General features: G+C 36.4%; 1 protein-coding gene across 1 annotated transcript in view; it reads left to right on the top strand.

Annotated features, from left to right (window-relative positions):
• LOC150081006 (venom factor-like) overlaps positions 1-12,653 on the top strand; it is a 785,003-nt gene that overhangs the window by 308,173 nt on the left and 464,177 nt on the right. The window contains exon 19 of the mRNA XM_090382066.1: positions 3,270-3,498. Within this exon, the coding sequence (XP_090238192.1) occupies positions 3,270-3,498 (229 nt within the window). The remainder of the gene's footprint in view (positions 1-3,269; positions 3,499-12,653) is intronic.

Below are 12,653 nucleotides of genomic sequence, written 5' to 3' on the forward strand. Positions count from 1 at the left end.
GTACAAATTGGAACAGTTTGGCATTAAGGGTAGTTTACTGCAATGGATAAAGGGATGGTTGAGTGGGAGACAGCAGAGAGTGGTAATAAATGGACACTGCTCTACATGGACTAATGTTATTAGCAGAGTTTCCCGGGGTTCAGTGTTGGGCCCATTGTTGTTTTGTTTATTTATCAATGATATCGATGAAGGTAGTAGTAGTGGCATGTGATGCAAGAAAGCATGTGTATGAGCTTATGCAGCATCAGCCAAAAAAAAAAAAAATCACACCATTCCCTCCAAATGCCTGTCCAGTTCCTCCTTAAATTTATTCAACCTATCAACTTCCACAACGACAGATGGAAGTTTGTTCCAGCAATTAACCACCCGCTGGCTAAAGGCAAATTTCCACACATCTATTCTACATCTGTCTTTTCTTAATTTGAATTTATGCCCCCTTAGGTTCGTAATCTGAACAAGTGGAAGGATCCCATCAGAATTCAGCATGCTGAACCCATTCAAAGCCTTATACACCTCAATCAGATCACCGTGCAGGTGCCTAGTCTCCAGCCACTGCAATTTGCAGAACTTAAGCCTCTCTTGGTAAGAGGATCCCTTCATTCCCTTCACCAATCTTGTTCCCCTTCTCTGTACATGCTCAAACAAATCTACATCCTTCCTAAAATGAGGCCTCCAGACCTGTACGCAGTACTCAAGGCATATCCTGACCATTGCCTTATACAGAGGGATAATCACCTCCTTTTCCCTGCTAGCAAAATTCCTATATATCATTGACAAAACCCCATGACCTGCCCTGGCAGCCTGTCTGCATTGCTCAGAAAACTTCATATCTGCCTGCACAATTACTCCCAGGTCTTTTTCATTTTCTACCACCTTAAGTGTAGTACCACACCGTTGGTACGTTTCTCTTGGTAAACGTACCAACATCTGGCTTAATGTCCATGTTTGCAGATAATACAAAAGTTGACAGGGTTGTTAATGGCAGTAAAGACAGTATTCTACTGCAACAGGATCTAGAAAAGTTAGGCAGATGGGCTGAGAAGCGGCAACTGAAGTTTAACATTGACAAGTGCAAAGTACTTCATATGGATAGCCGTAACCCAAGAGAAATGTACCAGCTATGTGGAACTACACTCAGGGAGGCAGAGAATGAAAAAGACCTGCAAGTAATTGTGCAGTCAAATATGAATTTCTCTGAGCAGTGCTGATAGGCTGCCAGAGCAGGTCATGGAGTTTTGTCCATGATATATAGGAATTTTGCTAGCACAGGGAAGGAGGTGATTATATCTTTGTATAATGTAGTGGTCAGGGCCACGTCTGGAGACCTCATTTTAGGAAGGATGTAGAGTTGCTTGAGCGAATATAGAGGAGGGTAACAAGACTGGTGAAGGGACAAAGTGGTGCACTTACGAAGAAAGGCTTAAGTTCTGCAAGTTTCAGCATCTGGAGAATAGGCACCTGTGAGGTGACCTGATCGAGGTGTGTAAGGCCTTGAATGGTTTTAGCAAACTCAATCCATATATGATTCGTTCTGTTGCTCAGATTAAGAACTTGAGGGCGGCATAGATTCAAATTGATTTGTAGAATAGATGTGCGGAAATTTGCATTTAACCAGCGGGTAGTTCATTGCTGGAACAGACTTCCATCTGTTGTTGTGGAAGTTTATAGCTTAAATAAATTTAAAGCTGAACTAGACAAACATTTGGAGTGACTGGATGGGTGAAATGAGAAGGGTTTTTTTTTTTTTTTTGGCTGATGCTGTATAAGCTTGCTTTCATATTCCTCAACTAATGCTAATGCTAATACTATAGAAAAAGTCAATATATAAGTAAATTTGTGTAAATAGTTCTATAGTAAAAGTACTATAGGCCCTAAATACCTTTTGTTTTCATAAAAAAAAACAAAAAACATTAAATAAAGTAATAATAAAAAAAAATGTTTATTACGACATTTAATGAAACTATTTAATAATGTGAAGTTCTGAGTTCTCTGGCTTATAAGTTTACTTTTTAAAAGTTAAGCACAAAGTGCATCTGGGTGTTAGACATCTGGAAAAAAAAAAAAAAAAAGTTCTTAGAAATCTTATGATAATCTTCATTTTACAGTTTCAAACACTATTTTAATTAAATCCTGGTCTTAACATTCAAATGTTACATCTAGTAAGAACTGGTGTATAATGGGTTTGTATTTTTTGGATCAATTTTTGACCAAAATCATAATCTTGATTTATTACCAAATACTGTTGTTCTGGCACTGATGAATGTTGGAAAATTTGTCATTTCTGGATAAGTTGCACATTATTTTACTACTAGCATTCTTTGTTATTATTAATATTATTATATATTCAAAATCATGACCTACTAAACAGATATGGTAATGATTAATTATTTTATTATTAATTTTATTAATAATAAAATTAGAGTTATTTTTCTTATTATAAAAGGTGTTGATAAATTTGGAACTTTAAAATCAGACTAAATTATTCTGTGTCACAGTTGAAATTATTAGTCTAAAGATTCTTGATTTTTAATGATGACAATTAAATGGCTCTGTTATATGTTTCTTAGTTGAAGTTAGCCTTGTTTTAAGGAACCACAAGTGTTTGAATTATTTTACTGTAGCTTTATTGTTTGTGGAAAGTGCATCATATTACTTATGGTTGAAATAAAAAATGTGATATTGATGTGAAATATTGGAAGAGTAAGAAAAATGGTATAGTATTTATTCATTTATTTTTATTATAATTTTTTTTTATTTTGCCAGCTAGGGTGGTTAATGGAAACAGCCACCACATGAGCTACATTAGGACCTTAATTAATTTCAGCTAATAGAAGCTCAGATAATCAACATCCTAATGTAGCTCTTGTGGTGGGAAAGGTTACTGGCTCCTACCATGAGGTTTCTTGAATTTTTAATAAACTGTAGTAAAAAATATTAACTTGGTAAGCACATTCTATTTTGATTAAACAGAATGGTTTTTGGGTGGAAGTAAATGGATTGGGGATAAAAAAATTGTAACCAAAAAGAGATTAAACTGTTCTGAGCCAAGCGGTGCTAAATTGAAGTTGTTTAAATTAAATTTTCTCAAAACAACCAATTTTTGTTTTACAAAATGTGTGGTTTAGTTATAGATTGTAGTTGCTAAAGTTCAAGCACTTTTTATTATACACATTAAACATTACACATTTAACATGTGCATATTTTATCTTACATATAAATTTTATACTTAAATTTATCTTCACTTATTAACTTGCTTTTTCATCTGTTAGGCCAGATGGTAAAGAAGAGTATCATGTAAGTCTGCCCCACAGTATCACAACATGGGTTATTCAGGCAGTTAGCTTATCTTCTGAATATGGTATGTGCATTGCTGCTCCAAAAACATTAATCTCTTTTAAACCAATCTTTATTCAACTTAACCTGCCCTATTCAGTAGTTAGGAATGAGCAGGTGGAGATTCAAGCTACCATATTTAATTATGGTCGTGTAACATTACCGGTAAGTCTCTTTTTTTTTTCAAAATTTTCATTTATTTATTGACATCATTAGCATATTATGCTTTTATATAAAATTATTTATTTTACTATGAAAATTAAGAATAATATAAAATGTAATAAAGTATATAAGCATCTTTGCTTTTGCTGCTCAGAAACCCAAGCAGCAGATACAAAGACATGTTCATTCTGCTCTATAATGCAATGAAGAACAATTTGGATTATGGGATGCACCAAAAATCTCTGTTGGGATTTTATGGGTCACATTATTTTACCTGAGCATATTTTATTTGATAAACACACACACACACACACACACACACACACACACACACACACACACACACACACACACACACACACACACACACACACACACACACACACAAAGTTTTTTTTTAAATGTGTAAGGTAAGTATGATTTCTAGAAATGTCAGAGAGTTGAAATCAAATAAACTCTGCCATACTTAAATTCATCTTTCACTTTGCTAGAGTAACACAACGTTTTTGTAATCCTATCAGCATCAGTCAAATATGCCAATAATTCAATTGATTTAATGCCAGAAGATGAAGATATATCATCTTTTAATTCTTTGAGAATTAGTATATTATTTGAAAAAGAGTATGCTTCTTTTTTTTTTTTAATTAATGTAATACTGCCTTTGTAGTTGTCTGTGATAGCATAATTGCTACGCTTGTTTGTGTGCCTCTGAATTAAACTGATTACTTACCCACCCACCACGTCAGTCTGATTTTTAAAGTTAGACTCCAATTTAACATTATGCTGAGAGTTAGTCCTTTAAGTCAGTTCCTAAGTGGTTCATATTGCACACTTTTAGTATGATTCTAATATTTGTAATTTTATTTATTTTTTTACAAAATCTGAAAAGATATAATAAAGATTAATCCTGCTGTGGTATCACTGGACCTGAAAATTTCTGCTCAGAAATATCAATTATGTGCTAATTATTGGTTGAAAATGAAAAATTTTTGTAATTTTCTATACTTTCTAAAATATAGGCAGAATTTTACTTGATATTGTTACACATGAGAGCCTATCAGGTGCAGTTCTGCTGTTTTTGTTGCTATTCTTAACTTTCAGTAGCATTGGTGCTGAGATTAGAAAAGCTTGGAAATTTTGTTTGTTTCTAGTTGAAGGTTATTGCTTGCATTTACTTTTCTGTGATTATATCTGCAGTCTTACATAAACAAATTCTGTAAATATCTGCCATTTTTGAAAAATATGTTATTATTTTTGCATAATGAACATGAAAACACATAAGGCAGTATACACCTGAGATACAGAGTTAACAACATGCATACTATTCACATAGGTGCCTCCGTAGCCAGGTGGGAAGGAGCAGCAGTGCGTAGCACACGCTTCTGGTTAGACCGGGGTTCGAGCCCGTCACCACCAAATACGGAAGATGCGGAAAGGTCAGGGAATGACCACTGCATATCCCGGAGCAATATGGCCTTAGTTGCTAATGCTCCTAAAAACCAAACAACAAACAAACAACAAACTATTCACATTGTACTTCGCTGTGTAGCAAATTTTACATAAATTCAAAAATGGAAGTGAATAATATTATCTAATGTAAAGTATCTTGTGTTTGCAATTCTGCCCAAACATGATAGGAGAGAATATATGATGAAAGGCTTGTGTGATTTTCAGATCTAAGACTTAAGGGATGATGCAAGCTTATGGGGTGAAATTTTTCCCAGCATGGGAGTGCAGCATGGACTGCCTAGTTAATAGAAGGAAATTGTTGTCATACAACAGTTGAAGACACATTATTTTATGATGAACAGAGGAATATATTTTGTGTTATTTATTATTGTACACATACTTTTTTTTTTTTTTTTGCCATTCCTTAAAATTAAATTTTTTCTTTTGTTTTCTGACTAGCCCACAAAGCAGAGGAAATACGGTATTTTGTATTCTCACTGAAGCCCCAAGAAGAAAACTAATGAATTTTAAATCACTACAAATGTGCTAGTTATACTATTTAGTATTAGTATTAATGGTGACAAATGATGCAAGAAAGCAAGCTCATACAACATCTACCAAAAAAATTTCCATTACTCCTATCTAACCCCTCCGGTTGTTTACCCAATTCTTCCTCGAATTTATTCAAACTATGTACTTCCATAATAATGGATGGAAGCTTGTTCCAGCAAACAGCCACCCATTGGCAGAAGGAAAACTTCTGCACATCTGTTCTGCAGCCATCCTTCCTTACTTTGAATTTATGCCCCCTCATGTGCATAGTCTGAGCAATAGGAAGAATCCCATCAGCATTGAGTTTACTCAAGCCGTTCAAAGCCTTAAGCACCTCAATCAGATCACCCCCACAGGTGTGTAGTCTCCAGACTCTGCAAGTTGCAAAACTAAAGCCTTCCTTGGTAAGAGCATTGTACCCTTTGTATCCTTTGATACTAACAAAGGATACCAACAGTATCCTTTGTTCCTCTCACTAATCTCGTTGGCATTCTCTATTCCCATTTCCAGCAGCTTTATATCCTTCCTGAAATGAGGCTGCCAGACCTGTACTCAGTACTCAAGATGTGGCCTTACTGTTGTTTTATGGAATGGATAATTACTTTTTTTTTTTTTTGGCTGATGCTGCATAAGCTCATACACTTGCTTTCTTGCATCACATGCCACTACTACTACTACTTCCACTTCCTTATCCCTGCTAGCAAAATTCTTGTATATCATTGATAAAATCCCATGAGCTGTCCTGGCAACCTATCTGCACTGCTCAGAGAAACTCATATCAGATTGCACATTACCCCCAGGTCTTTTCATTTGCCATTAACCTGACTGTAGTAGCACACAGTTTATATGTTAATCTGGGATTACTTCTATCCATATGGAATACCTTGCATTTGTCAATGTTTAACCTCAATTGCCATTTCTTAGCTCATCTTCCTATTTTTTTATGGAACTTGTTGGAGCAGTATACCTTCATTACTGTCATTACCCACCCTTCCAACCTTACATCATTGCAAACTTAGACATTAAGCCTGATATAGCCCCATCAGTATCATTAATAAATACAGAAAACAACAAAGTGGCCAACACCAAACCTGTGGAATTTGGTGTTGGCCCTTCATTAGTTCATGAAGGGTAGTATCTATTGATAACCACTCTGTGTTCTCCCACTCAACCATCCCTTTATCCAAGGCAGTAACTCTCTCTTAATGCCACACTGCTCCAATTTGTGCAACAGTATCAAAAGCTTTCTTGAAATTCAACTATATGATATTAAAATTATTTTTTTGCTTCCAGTTCCTTTGTCATTGTATCATAGTATCCAATCAAATTGGTTGGATAAGATCTCAAGTCATGTATTTGTGACTGAAGTGTAACTGTACTCCTGTCTAGATGGTCCTGCATTATTTCTTTAATCAGTGCCTTCATAACTTCTTTTTCAGTGAAAATAAAGCTCACAGGTCTGTAATTACTCATTTCACCCCTAGATCTTCCTTTGTGAACTGGGGATACATTTGAACATCTCCAATCCACCAGAACCTCCCCTAAATCTAAAGATGCCGTCATAATTTTTTCTAAGGATTTGTTTATGCTTCCTTCCTTCTGTGCATTTTTTTATATTTAAGTTCAAAAATTTTTCCTCCACTTCCCTCTTGGCTCTCACAAAAATCATTCAGCTCCCTGTTAGAATTTGATAAACTTTTGGCATCATGCCCCCCCACCTCCCCTCAAAGATTATCTCGACTGTGGATGTAGATTCCAAATACCTATTCAGCCTGTCTGAAACCATTGAGCAGGATCATCAACAGTTAAACCATCGACATCAAGTGGACCAATGTGATCCAACCCCTTCCTTCTAGAGTTCTTATAATTAAAGAAGTCTTTGTTACTTTTCTTGGCGTTCTTTACCAGCAAGTTCTCATAAGCTTCCGTGGCTTGCATAACCTTTTTTGTACTTGATTGCAGACCACTTTATACCTACCATAGGCTCCTGTGTCACCTGATAATTTATGTGAATTTTATGCATTTTATCTCACTGCCACGTGTCTCATCTGACATCCATTTAGGTCTAAGCCTTGAACAGTATTCTTTAGTTTGTTAATAGCTTCTATGATTATTCCCTGAATGCATCCCCTTTAAAATTTTCTGTTGGTAACATCATTAGTTGGTCCCACTGTTTAGAATTTAAAAACTGTCTGAGGCCACTGTGGTATCCTTTATCAAAGCAAAAACCCTTCCCTTTACCCTTGATGGTGGTTACATCTTTAAGTAAATCCTGCATCAGTACACTGTGATCACCTAATGGTTCTTTTATCTCAGAATCTTAATGCATGTAGAATCACTGTTGATAATCAGATGGAGAATATTGCTCTACTCTTGTTGCCTCTAACATGCTGTTGTAGAAAACAGCCATCTAATACATCAACAAAAGTCTTACTGTAGTGTGTATGACCAAACCACAAGTTCTAGTTAATATCTTGATAGTTAAAATCTCCCATTATAAATCATTCTGATTTATGGGCCCCTTTGTTTCTCTGTACAGTTGTTTGTTGTACTCATTACTGCCATTCGGCCTTTAACACACTCCTACTCTCATTTTTGTTTTCCCTGTGCTTATGTCTCACCAAACTGCCCCATCATTTCACTGGCCATCCGTGTTAACTGGATGCACTGCCTTAGATTTTGTGTACTTCTTAAGAGCATAACCTCCCCCCCCCCACCTGTTCTGTCCATCTGTTCTGTATACATTGTACTCCCCATATTCAAATACTGCTTCCCTTATAAATGAGCAACACCACATTTTGATATCCACACAGTGTCTGCATTTGATGACTTTACCATTTATAGTTAATCGCATTCTGTAATTTTGACATGCTTTAATATTTTTTTAAATACAGGTAACTCTTGTATAACACGGTAGTTAGGTTCCTATAAAATGTTATGTAGTGTGAAACCATGTTATATGGGACTAAGAAAAAGTACAAAAAGGGGGTTACGTTTCAAAAGCTAACAAAAATACACTACTTCGTTAATAAAATGTTAACAAAAATACGCCATTCTAGATTTCATGTATCTTCTACTCTCTTTAAAAATCAGTAATCTGAGTTTTACTTTTGCTTGATAAATCTTTGTGAATTTCATCGTATGGAACTAAGCATTTTTGAAGCTCCCATTTGAACTTGGGGCTCCTTTTATTCAAGAATCTGCATTCAAAAAATAAGATTCTAATTGCTCGGCTAATTTTATGCCATCCCATATGCTTTTGGGAGTGTAAAATTTGGAAATTTAGAATTTTCACCTGCGCTATCATTCTCTGAATTGATTTGGTTTTACCTCCAATGCCATTTCCACCAAATCCGCATTGCCAGCCTGTTTTCCTACCATTAATTCTTGAATGTCTTCAGTAATCATAGCTTTTTTTTATTTTTTTAGGAGCATAGGCGACTAACACCATGTTACTCTGTGTATGTTGTCTATAAATTGTGTGTGTCCTGGGATTGATTTTCTGTTTTGTTGGATGAAAAATCAGATTCCAGAAAAAAAATCCATGCTACCCTTGTCTGATCCCAACTAACTCAGCCACATTGTGAAAAAGACCCATAAAAATTCTTCCCATCATCGACAGTCTTTGAACTTAGGTCTTTTCAACCTGGTGTGTGTGTGTGGGGGGGGGGAAGCAATTCTATCAACTGTGCTATCCATGAGGGCTTCACTAGTCATATCATCAAACCGTTCCCCTCCTACTGACATAGCGAGTTCTACTATTGCACCGATTCCGTTTTCTGCTGGTTCGACCGCATTTCCCCAGTGAACTGACTCTGGCCCTACATTTTTCCCCACTCATTTAATGTTGATGGTTTAACTTCTTTCAGCAATAAAGCTATGATTCTGAGACAGTCCACAATTAAGAAATGTTTCCATGCCTCCATTACTTCAATAGATTCGGAATCATTTTTTTCCAAAATTTATTGTAACGATTTTCTGATGTAATGAGTTTTAAAGGTGGATATAATGTTTTGATCTAATGGCTGAATGAAAGAAGTTGTTAACCTAGTACAACTGTGGCAGTAGGAACATAACTTCAATGTTTGGATGATGTAAATCTTTCTGATGGCCTGGTTTGCTATCCAATAGTAATAAAAGTTTGAAATCTAGATTTTTTCCACAAGAGGGCACAAATTCAAATTGAGGAAGGACGGATGTCAGATAGATGTGCGGAAATTTGCCTTTGGCCCTCGGGTGGTTGGTTGGTGGAACCGACTTCCATCACTTGTTGTTGAAGTTGATAGCCTAAACAAATTTAAAGCTCAACTGGACAGGTATTTCGAACGAACGGAGGGGTGAAATGGGAGTGGTGTGTATCTTTTTTTTTTGGCTGATGCTGAATAAGCTTGCTTTCTTGCATCATATGCCTCTACTAATGCTAATGCTAATGCTAAAATAGCAGGTGCGAACTGAATATTGTCGAAGGAATGCCAAAATGGCAGGTGCAAGTTGAGTGTTGACTTCTGTCAAGGAATTTGGAAACTTTTTACTTAAATTCTATTGTTACAAACATGAGCCTAATAGTTCAGCTTGTTCTTTTGACAAATGGCGCCTCCGTAGCCAGGTGAGCAGGAGTAGCAGTGCGTAGCACACACTTCTTGATTAGACTGGGGTTCAAGCCTGTGACCACCAAATACGGAGGATGCGGAAAGTCAGGGAATGACCACCGCATTTCCCTTTTAATTTTCTTCAGAAATATTTTATTGATTGCTGTGATCGTAGCAGCAATTCACAGCAACTCACTGTGGTAACTCACTAAGTTTTATTTGACACTTCAACAATGACCTTGGCTGTGCCATGAGTGTGTGCAGAATGACTCCTATGCACACCGCCTAGTCAGTGTCAGTAAGATGGCCATGCAAACAACAGAAAGTGCAGTGTGTGTTGTGATGTTGCACTGTCATAACAGTGCAGTGTCAGTACCGATGTATGTCGGTATTGATGTTGGACTGTTATGGCAGATTTAAATTCAGCGTACCACAACACATACTGCGCTTTCTGTTGCACAGCCATCTTACTCACACTGACTGAGGCAGTGTGCATAGGAGTCATTCTGTGCACACTCATGGTGCAGCCAAGGTCATTGTTCAGTTGTCAAATAAAACTTAGTGAGTTACCACACTGTTTGCTGCTATGATCGCAGCAATCGATCAGATATTTCCAAAGATAATTAAAAGGGAAATCATGGACACCTTTTTTTGATGACCCTGTATAATTAATATGCAAAGCCCAACCTTTATCTAGGAGAACAGATAAAGATTTGAAAAACCGAAGTATTTGTGCTATTTGTATTAAGTTAGAAATTTCTCTTTTCAGAGTCTTAGTTGTATACTGGCCATATAATAGCAAAAGTTTAGATTCAGTTTCTGTTTTTCTTCTTCTTCTTCTTCTTCTTCTTCTTCATGATGTCTTTTTATGGAATTAACCACACCCAGAGCCGGCCCCAAAATTTGTGGGGCCGTGTCCAAGAATTACTTGGAGGCCCTGGGGTCCTGTACAAAACTTATATGCCATATTTTTGTAATAATGATATTTTTATTTTTTTCAAATTTTCCCACATTTTCAAATGTGCATAATTAGACGTTAAGACATTATATGTTGATAAAAATGTGGAAATAATGGGGATGATATTATTTAGTTCATTTGAGTGCAGAGCCTTTTTTACTCTGTTGAACATGCTTGTGGCCAGTGCTGACTACATCAAAAAATAGGTTGACACTGCAAACATAACTAGTCAATGAACACTTAAGACACTATTAATCTGATGAACAATAGACACTTGAAGCATGACTGAATCAGTGTTGTTGTTAAATAAATGAATTGTCAAATTCAATTATATGCATACTAAAAGTGATATTCACAAGAAAATTATAATAATAAAAACCACTAAAGTAGCCTAGAAATTATTATTGCCCTAGAAGGAATTAAAACAGGAGACTTTGTGTCAAATACTCAACTGCCCAATTCAATGCAAGAACCTAGCCTCGTGCATCAGGCAACACAACAGGCCATGGCGCCTCTCTAGCCAGGTGGGCAGGAGCAGCAGTGCATAGCACACGCTTCTTGATTAGACTGGGGTTCGAGCCCATGCCCACCAAATACGGAGGATGCGGAAAGGTCAGGGAATGACCACCGCATATCCCCAAACCAATATGGCCTTAGTTGCTAATGCTCCTAAAAACCAAACAACAACAACAACAGACGATGATCAGAACATAGTGGTCCCATAGGAAGTAGCTGTTCTTGATGACTGTTTTCAGGGAAATAGGAAATATATTATGCAAGGGTGGGGTAGGACCAGGGTATATCACTGTTATTGTATTTTAGAACAGTTATTATTTAAGGGAACGAAAGGTGATATAGATGTTGGTACTAATAATGTTAAGCATAGGAAGTCTGGGGATTTACTTTAGTGTCAGGACTCTTAACTAGGCAATAAGAGAGAGTACATGATCAGAGACTTGTCAATCATTTTAACTATGGAAGGATTGTGCAAGATTCATGGGGTAAAATTTTTCTGAGCTTGGCCTGTGTTTGTTAGCAGAAGGCACTTTTTTAATAGAGGTGGGAGACACTTAATAGAAGGGATGCAAGGATATTTGTTGATGCTAGCAAGGCAGTGATAGTTGAGTCTGAAAACTTCTAGTTTGTGAGGTTTATACTGATTAATGGCAGCTATAAGCAGAGTTGAAATTTATTCTTGTAGTGCTTCTGTTGAGATGCACTACGAGAATACAGGGTCTCCTTAGGCCCTCGTGGGAAAAACTTGTATATGGGATTGTTATAGTTACTAATATTGTTATAGTTACTATAGTTTATATGGAATTGTTAAGAGCACAAACAGGCACACATATATCTGCTTATACACTAATTTATTGTGCTAAGAGCCATAAATAAATTTGAATTATTTCTTTCATCAAATACAAACATTAGCATTAGTTGAGGCATAAGATGTAAGAAAGCAAGCATCGCATTGGACATACACATCTCACGCACTTTCGCTTACTCACCAAAGCAAACCCTCCAGAATGTTTTCACTGTTCTTGTCAACTCACTGTAAAACATTTCCTTATAGAATGTCCACAATACCACATGGCGCGACAATCAGCCTTTCA

Source organism: Mastigoproctus giganteus, chromosome 9 (genome assembly GCF_048544385.1).
Source record: "Mastigoproctus giganteus isolate SK-2022 chromosome 9, ASM4854438v1, whole genome shotgun sequence".
NCBI classification, from domain to species: Eukaryota; Metazoa; Arthropoda; class Arachnida; order Uropygi; family Thelyphonidae; genus Mastigoproctus; species Mastigoproctus giganteus.